The sequence below is a fragment of the Pantherophis guttatus genome, chromosome 1, assembly GCF_059756535.1.
Source record: "Pantherophis guttatus breed Tessera chromosome 1, ASM5975653v1, whole genome shotgun sequence".
Taxonomy (NCBI): Eukaryota; Metazoa; Chordata; class Lepidosauria; order Squamata; family Colubridae; genus Pantherophis; species Pantherophis guttatus.
Window position 1 is genome coordinate 67,254,497 of NC_142063.1, and position 13,718 is coordinate 67,268,214.

Sequence of the window (13,718 nt, forward strand, 5' to 3'; positions counted from 1 at the left end):
TTTCACTAATAGATCTTGATTTGCATTATGGATCATAGGAGAGTGTTCATGTAAGACAGGCTAAAAGCATCATTTTGTGACTCGGTTTTCAGAATCGTACAGGATTTGTTTCTATTCAAGCTCAGAATCAAAGTGGAAAAACACCCCGATTGTTGGAAGAATTTTAGTTATAAATCATGGGTATCCAACCTTTTGGCTTGCGTGAGCTGCATTGAGTGAAGAGAAATTGTCTTGGGCTGCATATAAAATATATAGTCAATGTATATAAATCACGTAATAATGTTAAAAGTTTAGGATCTTGTGGGGTTGCATTATTAGCTGTCCAGGGCCGCATATAGCATGTGGTCCGTGGGTTGGACATGCCTGTTATAAATAATGACCAGTTTTCTCTTGTTCTCTGTTCCTACATTTGCACAGCTAGAACCAGAGAGTTACAGTACATATTTATTTAGAACATTATGCCACAACTGTGCAAATGTATTTCAAGTTAACTTGGAAATTGTAATCCCGAGAATAATTATTTATTTCAAGCTGCAAAGTTACCAGCAGCTTCTAAGGGTTGTTGTTTTTTTAATAAGGAGGGAAGATCAACTCACTCTGCTTTGATGTTTATGTGCGTGCAAGAGCTGTTTGACAGAATGCCAGAAAGGGAGAGAGAGGGTAGGAAAATGGATTTCTCTTCAGGAAACTGCACAGTGCCTTTTCAGAATTGCTGAATTAGCACTTAGCAGTATTTATGTTTCAAATGCAAGAGCTTGCATCTTGCTGACAGATGTTTAATGCTCAGTAATCACAAAGCAAAGCTAGATGAAATGCCAGATGGGTCAAAATCAGCATTCGTTAATAGAAATCAATACAAAATTTAACAATCATGTCTTTGTTGTGTGTGTGTGTGTGTGTGTGTGTGTGTGTGTGTGTGTGTAAATTTCCAACTAACTATGATGAAAAATCAGCAGAACATTTGGAGAAGCACAGTTGGAGCTGTGCTTCTTGTTTCAGAGCTTTTTTCTTTGAATTATTCAGTCATTTTCAAACATTCTTTGGTCAAATCAAATCACACTTGTTTCTCCAGCTAAATTCTGCAAGGGATTGTGTTGTTACTCACATTCTCCAAAACTAAAAGGAAAGCTCGTTGGGGAGAGGCAAAACAACAAATTCTTGTATTTATTGATACAAATAATTTGTGTTGCTCAATCACGCTAACCTTTTATGTTCTCTCTTATTCTAAAGCTAAAACTTGTACATTTATCCTCAGATCTACTCTGTGCAAGGCGTTGGCTTCTCATTCTTGCTTACACCAGGAGAGAAGGCTGAAGTCAGTTCCAGGGTATTTGGATATTTCCCCAGCTGTGTTGCCTGGTTCTTGAAATTAATCATTTTGAGAAAAACGAATGACAAAATCTCTGTGGGTTTTTTTCCCTTTATAAATTCTCAGCAGAACTCCTTTGGAGTTCTTGAAAAAGATTCTAGGTTTCCATTTTGGATAAACGCATTTTTTTTTGGTCAATCTGAAGCAGAAGATGAGGAGAACAATGAGGATAACAACATTCCTGGGAGAAAAACTGGAGATAGTGACATTGTGTGTTCCTGAGCAAGGAATTCACCCAGTGCCTCAGGAGAAGCAGATTCCTTAGACTCACCTTTTCTCTGAGAGTTCTCCACAGATCATGAAGCTACAATTTACAGGATAATTAAGAATGATGAGTAATAATATAGTAATCTTCCTAAGCAATCATCTAGATACGAAGAAAGAAGATATTTTTCTGCAGGCTTTGACTTCAGTAAAATTTACATTGTGAAATGTAATGTCTAGTTATCATGTATAAAATTGTGTCCTTTGACTTCTTGGTAAGTTTTTAAAGTGTTAGCGTGATATTGTGAAACACTGCATTTTGATTAGGTCAAGAATGTTAGCTTTTGGGTTCCAGAGGCCATACTTATTAAATCATTGTTTGGGAAGAATTAAGGCCTTAATGAGTCACATAGTGATGCAAATTCAGCAAGCCAAGGTACCTCTGGTGGAACCACTGGCTGAAGGAGAGGGGGCCCCATCAGCGGTAGTAAAGAGTCTTTTCAGCTTAGTCTGTTCAGGGAAGAAGCATCTGAGATCAAACCCATAGTTCTATCTCTGCCATTTACCAATGAAAGGCAGGCAGTCTGGTGAGATTCTTGTAATAAAGAAGATCAACAACAAAATATCTACTTGGGCCTAACCATGAATGGTTCTGGTTGCTTGCACCTGACAATATTCTATGTCTCATTCCCACCACCCCTTCATTTCATTAAACCTACTTTAGGATTCATAACACAGATTGCCTTTGTAATTCGTGCCCTACAGTGGTGGAAACCATTTTGGTTTGTGGGGGCCACAAAGAAGAGCTTTTGGTTTTAAGTTGACCATCGTGGCTTAGGAAAAGAGCTGTGGTGGTGCAGTGGTTGGAATGCAGTATTGCAGGCTAACTCTGCATTCCACTGCCAGGAGTTCGATCCTGATCAGTTCAAGGTTGACTCAGCCTTCCATCCTTCCGAGGTTGGTAAAATGAGGACCCAGATTGTTGGGGGCATTATGCTGACTCTGTAAACCACTTAGAGAGTGCTGTAAAGCACTGTGAAGCGATATATAAGTCTACATGCAATTGTAAAATTAAATTTAATGACTTAATTATGAATGACTTTCTCTTCACTGGTCCCTAAATCATGTTAAAATGCTGAACAAATCAACAGTTAAAACTATAAGTCACTACTGTGTCATAGTTTATGGGCTATGCCAAACTTGGCTCTTTCACACCATGTGGACTTCAACTCCCAACTCCCAACTTCAACTCTGGGAGTTGAAATCCACAGGGTGTGAAAGAGCCAAGTTTGCCTACCACTGGGCTATGTGAAGGAGAATACTCTATTTCCTCTGTTTGCCTGCCATGCCATTGCCATTATTCTCTGGAATATGAGACAGTCTCTTTTTTGTATGCCACTCTTCTAAGAAGCTTTCTCTTCCACACAACATGGGGAAAGATTGTTTGGGCTATAATGTAGGAGAAACATGTTTGTCCCCATGGGTGGGAGCAAATGATTACACATATATCACAATATCATCTCCATATGCTCCAACTTTTGAATTTGTATCAGATCTCATGACACAGATACAGTATATAATCCCATCACATCATTATGTTGACGTTATCACTGTTATGGTACTTACTGATACAAAATCAATAGAGAAAACTTAACTAGATATAAGTAAATCTATCAGTTTCATTTTTTCTTGGTTACTTCTTATTAATCTGTCAATTTAAGCTTGTCTCGATTCCTTGTTTTTACAAATATATGAATTTTTGTTGAATTTGAGATTTTTCTAAGGCTACACAAAAATGTTTGACTCCAAAACATATACTCTTTTCCTCTAATTTTTTTTTAAAAAAATTATTGACTTTATTATATATATTTTTCTTTTAAAAGAAACTCTTTGTGTTCTTTTGTCTACTGGGCAGTTTAAACATTTAAATAAATAAATAAGTAGAAGTGAGAATGCTATATGGAGACTCATGAGATATCAAACAATATTTGGTAAGGCCTACCTATGACCTCTTGTGGATGGAAGAACTGAAAGTTAAGCAAATGTGAATTTAGTCTGCTAGGAAATGAAGTTGGGGCTGTAACTTTATGAGACCAGGGATGCAACATGCCAGCTAGGCAACTCACTAGACTTCATAATTTTCTGCAAAAAAATTAAACTAATGAATTAGGCTCAAGAATGAAAGCATTACATTTTTCTACTTTAAAAACAAACTACTATTAATAGTTCTGCATATGAAATCTTATGCAAGAACTCTACTGATCGGTATCAGTTTGAAGAGAAATGGCCATCTTATGTGGAAACATGTAAAATTAAAAATAAGCTAGACATTCTATCTAGTCATAAAATATTAATAATAAAATACTAAGTAATTTCTAAGCAGTCAAAGAAATACTAATATAATCTAGGTTTTAAAAAAATTAAGGGAAAGCATTTTTCTTTTGATTCTCCCATCTGATTCTTTTTCATGGAATATTTTCCCTCTGCAAATAAGCAGAACAGGCCAAATATAAAGCTTAAAGCTTTTTAAAAAATCATTTATTTAAACAATCCCAGGTTTGAAAGAAAACTCAAAAATTAACTAAGTGCAAACTTCACCAAAGCAAAAAGTATTGTAACAAGAACTCTGACGGAAAGGCAGCCATCCTCTGCTGAAAAATCTCTTAGTTTTCATTTCCACTTCCATCAGGAAGATCTTCCTAATATTTGCCCTACTGATTTGCATCTTGCTCTGCAGAATAATGATTCTTCTATCAGCTATCTCCCAGGCTTCCATAACTTGAAGTAATTACCTCTTGATGATATGTTCTCTAGGATAAGCATATACATCTTTTTCAGATGTTCCCCCTAAGCTTTGATCTCTAAGTCTTCATCATTGTTGCTGCCTTCTTGTAGGCATGGTCTTCATCAAACTTGACATATCCTTGAATATTCTGAATCTGTAAACCATATCACCTCAGTTTAAACTAAGTAATACCATACTTCCTCATCCCTCAAATCTCAGTGCTCTTACAATAGGCATATTTACTCAGATCTTGCATTTTGATGGTTCATATCAATAGGGCTTTAGAAAGAACATTGTGGGGGACTGCACCCCATATCTTTTAGGTGTCAATAGGTTGCCTTCCCTGAGCCATAAGATAGTATACACTATAAAATCTATATAAATGAACAAAATGCCATATGCTAAACTTCAGCCTGCTAGGCGCTCAATTCATCCTTAGATTAATTATGTGCTTCCTTATTGCATGACTCAGGGTTTTCTTGCTTCAAGTTGCACATTTTTGTTCCTTCTGGTGCACATTCATTCCTTTTCCCTTGAATTTCTCCAACGGAAGCCTTGTTTTCCTCCCCATTTGCAAGGCAGGCTGTGTTAATCTTTTCTGTCCCAAGAGCCACCTGCTTCTTCAGGCTTCCAATATGGATTTCTCCTGTTTGACTCATTATTGACAATTCCTGGCCTCTGGTGCCTATTCCCATCACATCTGGCAGCTTGTTAAAATTGTCAGCAGAATTCTGCTCAGGGTGCCTTTCAGAACATGTGTTTTTATCTAAGAAATTTTCATGGATTTCTTGAATTGCGTTCCTAGAAGCCTTCACTCTGGAAATTTCCTGACAGCTATTCTTATAGTTAGTCTTAGGAGACAAATCAGGGCCGGATATTGCCTTATTGAGTTTGAGATTTACCTCAGTCTCATCTCTACTGACATCCTGGGTAAGGCCCCTTCCGGTTTTTTCATTTGGGCTTTGGGCTTCCCTTGAAGTTGGGTCCATTTCGCTTCTTTTGGTCTGTGGCATAGGAACATTCGATTCTTTTAGCTTTATACAATTCTCTAGACTGGGTAGACAATGGTGCTCTTTCTCTACTTCACCAACCAGAGTTAGATTCTTTTGTTCTTCCATGTTAATTGATTGCTAAAATCACAGGAGAAAAAATAAATAACTTGAATTAAGTCTTATTGTGTTATTCGTTTAAAGTAAGCCACTCAAAACTATTGGTGTCAGCTGTAATGATCTACCAGAAGTGAAGTTCGCCATTATTACTGATGTGAAAAACTCAAGTAGAGCACCCAAATTTCCTTATATCAAAGTGCAAGTGATGATCATTATCATATTGAATCGCCTTATTCTCCAACACAGTGTAATAATTTATTTGGGAATTTTATTTTTAAAATTTATTTAGAAATAAAAATAAATATAGCTGCCCATCTTAAGCATATAACTGGATGGTGAACAGTACATATGGAAAAGAGCAGTGATCATACATTCATAGCAACTTACCTCAAAATGCATATGCAGAATTAACTAATATGGTTTAATCATATCTTCACATCAGCTGCAATTACTGGCACTATTCCATAGCACTATGGCAGAGTAGACACTGGTGTCCCATGACTTCACCAGTTACAACAGATGTGGTCAAGTTATTTAGAAAGAATGATAATATTATTTGTTTTACATCAGGTACTGCCACTTTTTCTGATCCACTAGAGCAGGTAGCTGTGGCAGCAAATTTCCCTAATTTGTCATCACTTCCTCAGTGGTAAAGTTGGCAATAATGTCCCATGCTTTAATGTCTTAATTGCTGTATTGTACACTATATGGAGCTATCCTTGAGGGGAGTCCAGAAATTTTAATTTTTTGCAAAAGACAACTAACTGCTAACTAATATATGAATTCAGAACCATGTTACACACACTTATCTACCCTGCTTTCCAGGTCTTATTTTAGAAGTTGTTATTATTCTTAAAACAATCAACAGTTTAAAACCTAACTGCCTAAACGATTGCCTTGACACATTAAAGTCCAGATGTTAAGGTTAGCAGGAATCTTAAAGATGTCTTTTTGAGACCTGTTTTTCAGATTTAGAGAGAGAAATCTTCTACTGTATTGCTTTCAAACTGTGAAATTCCCTAGGGACTTTTCACTTTTACTGGGGCTTTTTAGATTGATATAATATTTATGACTTTATCCATTTTTAATAATGTGTAATATGTGCTTTATATATTTTTACTAATATTTTATTATCTGCCTTGTAGCTTTAAAAAGGTGGATGTAATTAATTATAATAGCAGCAGCAGAAATAGCCATCCTGCAATTCCTTTTTTAAATTGTAATTTTATTAAAAATTTCACTTATGAAAAAACAAATACAAACTAAAAAAAGAATAAAAAGAAAAAGTATGAAGTGCAAAAAGAAAAGGAAAATAGAAAAGAATATAGTAAAGAAAAAGAAAAAAAAATATACAAAGAAATTACTTCCTTCTTCATCACAACCAGCATAGACATTGCTTCCAAGAAAGAAATGGAGAAATGTAGATGGCTCCACTAAAGGTGAACCCGATGACTGTGGCAGAATGAAGAGCTGGTGAGTAGAAGAGCTTCTCTCTGGACAAGGGGAGGACTTGAGATCACCCACAAGACTCCAAACAGGAGTTTCTTGTGAGGAGACCACAAGACAGCAGTCTCCAGCAGGTTTAAAGCTTTGAGAGACAAGGGAATAGATACTGGGTAACTTGTTAACTCTTTTCATCTATTAGAAACTTTTGGATCAACAAATCGGAAAACACTAGGTGAGTTTCATTCAATCCTTAATGAATGAAGGATTCATTAATCCTTCATTCATTAATCATGATAGGATGGGACTTTGATGATTGGATACTGGAGGGAGCTAAAAAAAACCCTAGACATTTAAAGGAGATGAACACCTGGAAGATATTTTTGAACAATGGACCCAGAAGTTAATTTTACGAGTGGTCTGCCGCTAAAGAGACTGTCTAAAAGATGTTATAGAAGAGGAACAAGTTTTACCAGACAAGTCTTTGATTGATTTATTTCCATACTAGTCCTGACATTTCCCAGTGTTCTGTTTTCACTCATTCATTTCATTATTTATTCATTCCGTTTATATGCCAACTTTATGCTAAAAACCCCATGTTGTATTGTACCATCTATGCAATATATTTCCACAAAAACATTGGGATAAAGAAACAATGTGATTATGTCAATGAGATATATGAACCCAGACACGAAACCAATATTTATGGGTTAGCATTATATGTGAACAAGCTATTATGGGCTGTTCAAACAAAAAAGAGAGAAAAGGATGAATGCTGATATTTTCACAAATTATGCATTTGCTAATATATCTCCATGTATGTTTGGACATATTTTTATAATTTAAATTGAAATGTAATGCATTGTACTTTAGTGACTAAGATCAGGACCAAGTACTCTTATGATTGCTTATTTTATTGACAAAAACATCATAGCCCCAGCAACTGTCTTTATCCTGAATTTTGCCTAGATAACCTTTAAAATAAGTTTTCTTTGATGGAGTCAAACTACACTAAGATTCAGTATCTTGGGTTCATAACCTGTTGGTTTAAATATGTTTTGTATGAATCCAGCTACTCCAGTTTATTCATTATAATATGACTCAAAACAAACCATGTCCTAATTCAACTATGAATCCAGTTCAGGTATTATATATATTGTCTGGGCAAATATTTCATTAACTCACCTGATTATCAAGTTCATCTTTTAAAAAGGGCATTTCATCACCTTCCTTAACATCCCATCTGTAAAAGAGCAAAATAAAATAGGGGACGCTGTTCAGTTTTCACAAAGTAGAATACAAATTCTGGTCTTTGTTAGAAAGTTTTGCTTATCTTAACTGGATTGTCCCTAAATGAAAAAAAATGTGCATTGTAGTATAGCTGAAACCTTGCAAGTTGACTCTATTTACTTGATCAGTAGTAATCCACTCATCTATATAAAGTTCTAGCTTGCCTTCACTTTATCTAATCCATGATTGATAAGGAAGTCAAAATAACAGGAGAGAAACCCTGGGATAGATCACTCTTGTAGGAGAATAATGACAATTTTATTTAAAAAAATTATTAAACTTATATGCCACCCATTTTACTCTGCAAAGTGACTCTGGGCAGCTCCTATTTACCTATTTAATTAGGTAAAACCAACTATTCATATTTAAAAACATGAACTTGAAACTGTCCAGAACAAAAACAGCTGAATTGCTTTTAACATTTGGGCTCAAGTTGACTGAATTATAAACTCTCTTACACAAATATATAGTTGTGTATACATATGTGTATGATTGTGTGTGTGTACATGCACTTACACACACACATCAAGCCACAGTAAATCTGTGAATTATAAGATTTGAAATTAACTCATCTGGAATAAATCAAGCTGGTTAATCAAGCTACTCAACATATATTTAAACCAGTTGTGCACGGACTAAAAACTGAATAATTGTTTACATTAAATGAAAAAAGCCTGAGCAAACATCATCTAGAGCAAATATTATTTATTATTTATTGACTAGATAGCTCTATATCCTACCCTCCTATGCACTCTGCATTTGCACTCTGAGTTCTAGAGAAACATTGTTTTCAGAAAATAAAACAAATCCAGCATAAACAAAACACATTTTTTCTTGAGATTGTGCAGAAGCCAGATGAACAATCATGTGTGTGTGGGGGGGGGGGATTAACTATTTGAAGGATGTTCAGTCTATAGCATGTGAATGCCCTGCATGATCCAAGGCATCTTTTTGTCTTTGCTTCAAAGTCCTGCAGAGTCTTACTGTGAAATCCACCTTAGACTGCATTCATTCAAACATGAATTCAAACATGAAGAGTTGCTGAAACTGTTCCTAAACCCATCTCACCTCAGACTGCCAGTGAGTCATTATTTTGCAATGAAAGTCTTCCATCATTGCGTGTGTTCTTTCACTGAGCTACTTCTTAAAAAGCCAGGTGACTTATGGATGCACAAAAAGAGAAATTAAGCACTCTAAGTTCCCACATGCAAAGAGGGTAATGATACCTGTTACTCAAAATAAAAGCATTTATACTATAGTCTAAAAGCATACAGAAAAAGAGTAAATGAACACTTAAATATAAGGTCCCTTTCTTCTTCCTCAAATTGTCCTGTTTGGTTGTCGTCCCCCTGCAGATATTAGAAAGCAGAGAACAAACAGGGAACATTATGTGCCAATCAATATTCTCCCAGCATCTGACCAATAATTCAATCAATTGGGTTGCCCAAGTAACTGCAATTCCTGGATTAACACAATTCCTCCCATGGGGAAGGGAAGGGGAGAGGAGGGGAGGAATGTGCTCCTTCCATATTTCTAGAACACAGTGCATTCATTTGCCTATAGAAATATCAGAGCTATTGATAAAATGTCAGAGGTGGAACCTCCACAGTTTTATTGAAAATCCTGTTGCTAATGAAAGGATAGCATGCCAACAATTTTGCATCTAAGTGCCTTTTCTAATAGGTGTAACCATGGCTGCACATTGCTAGAATGAAGGGAAGTGAAATATATATGCTAAACAATGCTTACAAACAAGGCCTATGGACAGAAGGAAGGTTGCCTGTGAAGGGAATGTAAAAAAAGCCAACTGTCCAGGAACTACAAAAATTCCAGAGCTCATGCCAAAGGAAGGAGAGGAATAAAAAACCTGCCCATCTACAAGGCACAACAACAGCAACAAAAGATGCAGCAGCTGGGTGAACACTTATCTCCTCTCCCTTTCCTTGGAGTATCGCAATAGGGAGAAGGCAGCTATAAGAATTTGCAGACTCAGACCAGCTAAATCCTCTTTTAAAGTTCTAAAGTGGAATTTAAAGACCTCTAAATTCCAGAAGCTCATCTGTATTCATTAACCTTAAACTGGCTGCAAATTCTATAGTGTATAGAATTTAGTTTTTCCAGATTTTAGTCATCTGATTTATCTCATGCATTAGGATTATGCTAAGTGGGTTGCAAAAATCACAGGATGGCAGCAGGGAGTTAGACTGTTCTGTTTCTCTTTGTTGCCATCTAGGGGTAGCTCAGATTTTTGCAACCCAGACATCATAACCAAGCTGAAGAAAAGGAATGTGATACAGAACATTTTCTATTGTTTATATTCATTCATGTGTTAATGTATAGCGAGACAAAATTGGCAACTGAATTCACACTTCCTGTCCTGGCAGATAACCGTCAATAATTGTTATGTATCGTTATGTACAGTTATGTAATTGTTATGGAAACATCAGCTATGTTTCCTCTTAAATGGTACATAAGATAAACTAGGAAAAAGTAAAACCTCAATTTAACAGAACAGGAGAAGCAGGTGTTCACTAAAACAAGTGTTAAATCCAAAGTTTCCCTTTCCTCAGTGGTATTGCAGAAGATAAGTAGGTAACTAAAGCAACATTGAAGCAGGATGACTGGGGCCCTGCTCCTTTTCTATGTCCGAGGTCATTAGAGTTGAGCAGTTTATAAGGTAAAAGTAAGGTAAAGGTTCCCCTCACACATACAGTATGTGCTAGTCGTTCCTGACTCTAGGGGGTGGTGCTCATTTCCATTTCAAAGCCAAAGAGCCAGTGCTCCAAAGACATCTCCGTGGTCATGTGGCCAGCATGACTAAACACCAAAGACGCATGGAACGCTGTTACCTTCCCACCAAAGCTGGTCCCTAGTTTTCTACTTGCATTTTTTATGTGCTTTTGAACTGCTAGGTTGGCAATTTATACATTGAAATAAATAAATATGTATTGCATTGTGATCCACACAAAAAGAGCAGAGTTTGCACCACAGTGGCACAATGTTGCTTTCATTGTTCTGACAAAAGCAATGAGATCTGGCAGTGGCCACTGCTTTGCCTCTTTTTCCTTCCCTTCTATGGGTGATTTGTCTTAGGAAATTGTGGAAAGAGTCCTCTTTCTTCAAATGCTGCCAGGAATAAAATGTTGGTCAAAGCAGGAGCTCTGTTGCCTCCCTATTCTTCTCAGCATCTTCCAAGGCTCCTTTCTTGACCTAGTCTTGCCTCCATTGGATCTTCTCTTGGCAAAAACTCAAACATGAAGAGAATGTAGAATCATACCTGGTTTTTAAGGGTTTTTAAGCATTGTCTACTATCTTGCCTGCTTTTCCCAATAATAGAAGAGTCACTGTTTCCAGAAAAGCTGCCTGGATGAAAAGTCTATCCATAGTAGCCAAAGTTGACTAAACTTTACTAAATTGGAATCCACACTGTATATCGGACATTAATACAATTGAGCGAGTCCAGAGGTATTTCACAAGAAGAGTACTCCACTCCTCTGCTCACAATAGAATACCTTATGCCACCAAGCTTGAAATTTTGGGCTTGGACAACTTAGAATTATGTTGCCTATGGTCTGACCTAAGCATAGTACACAAAATTATCTGCTACAACATCCTACCTGTCAATGACTACTTCAGCTTCAACTGCAATAATACACGAGCACACAATAGATACAAACCCAAGGTAAACTGCTCCGAAAATACGACTTCAGCAACAGAGTGGTCAAGGCCTGGAATACACTACCTGACTCTGTTGTTGCATCCCCAAATCCCCATAACTTTAACCTTAGACTGTCTACTGTTGATCTCACCCCAGTGTCTACCGTCCCTGGCCTACTGTCCCCATTTATTCGTATCCATTTCCTGTATTCATATTCATGTTTCTGTTATCTCATACATGTTTGACAAACAAACAAATAAATAAATAAATAAATAAATAAATAAATAAATAAATAAACTGAGATCGATTAAAGCAAGGATGTAATAAATATAAAATCTGCTCAATTTAAAGTAGAACAAAGTACAAAATCCTATGAAGTCCTACTGTGAAATTGACTTTAGACTGCATTCATTCAAAGGGGCAGAAGAGGTGTTGTTTGGGTGGGCCATATTCTGTCGTCTAATTATAAGACAGAGACCTGGCAGAGCAGAAATTTGACAGATCAAGATATTCTTGGTATCTTTTAGATTTTTGCTTTTCAAAAATTTCCTTGAGGCAAAGTGTTTAAGTAATGATAACAGCCATGGTACATAATTTTTAAAGATTCTGTATCCTTGATGAAATTCAGTATAGCAACAGTCTCAAACCTTTCTGGCTCCGTTGACCGGCAAAGGCAGCGGCATTTCGGGGGGTGGCAGGGAGAGGAAATGGTTTTGCATGCAGACACCACTTTCACAAATGTGCATGTGCTTGCCAATAAACTTCTGCAGTCCAGTTCCAAACTGGCTACGGTCCAGCACTGGGTCACAGGCTGTGGGTTGGGGAGCCCTGTAGTATAGCATTATTTTTAGGCACTATCAGATAGAAGATGCCAACTAAAGGTAGTAAACATAGTTGGGGTATCATGTTGCCTTCCCTATACCCTTCACAGATGAAAATAAATACATTGTCACCTGGGTAGAGTTATACTGAGTTGACCATCAGCCTTTATATATAGAATGAGAAAGTTTTAGTTTGTTCTTCCTTTCAGAAAGTATGATCTTTTAGAATAGGCAAAGATAAGATCCAAAGTAGGGATCTTCTAATGCATCGTATTTGATTTCTAAATCACGAGTTATATTTACATTACTGCTCAAGTGTATTAAGAGAATATTCCCAGATAAATGTGTTAGGATAGTAGCCCTAATCTCAATTTTGCTCTTTTAAAAGATGCCAAACTTTGGTGACAGGCCAATTTCAGGAAGATAGAAATTTGTCTGCTTTTTTCTTCTTGTTCATCATTTAGCATGCTACATCATTGAAAAGCATATTTTTTGTTTACTCAGTTGATACAGTTCATCCTCCACTTATTAACTAGATTAAACTGTTACAGAACAATTAGATTCTAATTATCTGACTTTCATATTTTCTAGCGTGACCAGCAGCTAGCTTTTCTTCCAGTCCTTGAGGCACACATGCAGAGCTATTATAATAGTTTAAATACCAATGTTAGCTAGCTGCAGCTCAGGATTATTAGCATTCATACTCCCTTAATAAAAAGCAAAAGCACTGTTAGGTATAAGCCATATAACCTATTTTTTTCTAAAATTCTTAAAGGCAATCCAAAAATGTTTTCCAACCACCACCACCACCACCCCCAATCTTATAAATTTGGGATAAGGGAGGAGAATTTTCAAATAGGATTCCAGCTGTGCAACCCACTGAAAATTTCTCCTTTGCAACAAAATTGATTTTAAAAATGCTTTGTTAACTCTTAAAATGTGTTTAATGTAACAAAAGCAATTTCTCACTTATTGGTCACCTCTGAGGATATTATAATCATTTTAAGGTTGTAGATGTAATTTGGAACTTGGAGCATTA

General features: G+C 36.4%; 1 protein-coding gene across 3 annotated transcripts in view; it reads right to left on the bottom strand.

The window, feature by feature from the left end:
* Positions 1–4,096: 4,096 nt before the first annotated feature.
* CCDC9B (coiled-coil domain containing 9B) overlaps positions 4,097–13,718 on the bottom strand; it is a 52,793-nt gene continuing 43,171 nt past the window's right edge. For all 3 annotated transcript variants that reach the window (XM_034417869.3, XM_087875653.1, XM_060687465.2), the window contains 2 exons: positions 8,096–8,153; positions 4,097–5,488 (listed from right to left, as the gene is read on the bottom strand). In XM_034417869.3, coding sequence (XP_034273760.2) covers positions 4,799–5,488; positions 8,096–8,153 — 748 coding nt within the window. In that variant the 3' untranslated portion in view covers positions 4,097–4,798. The remainder of the gene's footprint in view (positions 5,489–8,095; positions 8,154–13,718) is intronic.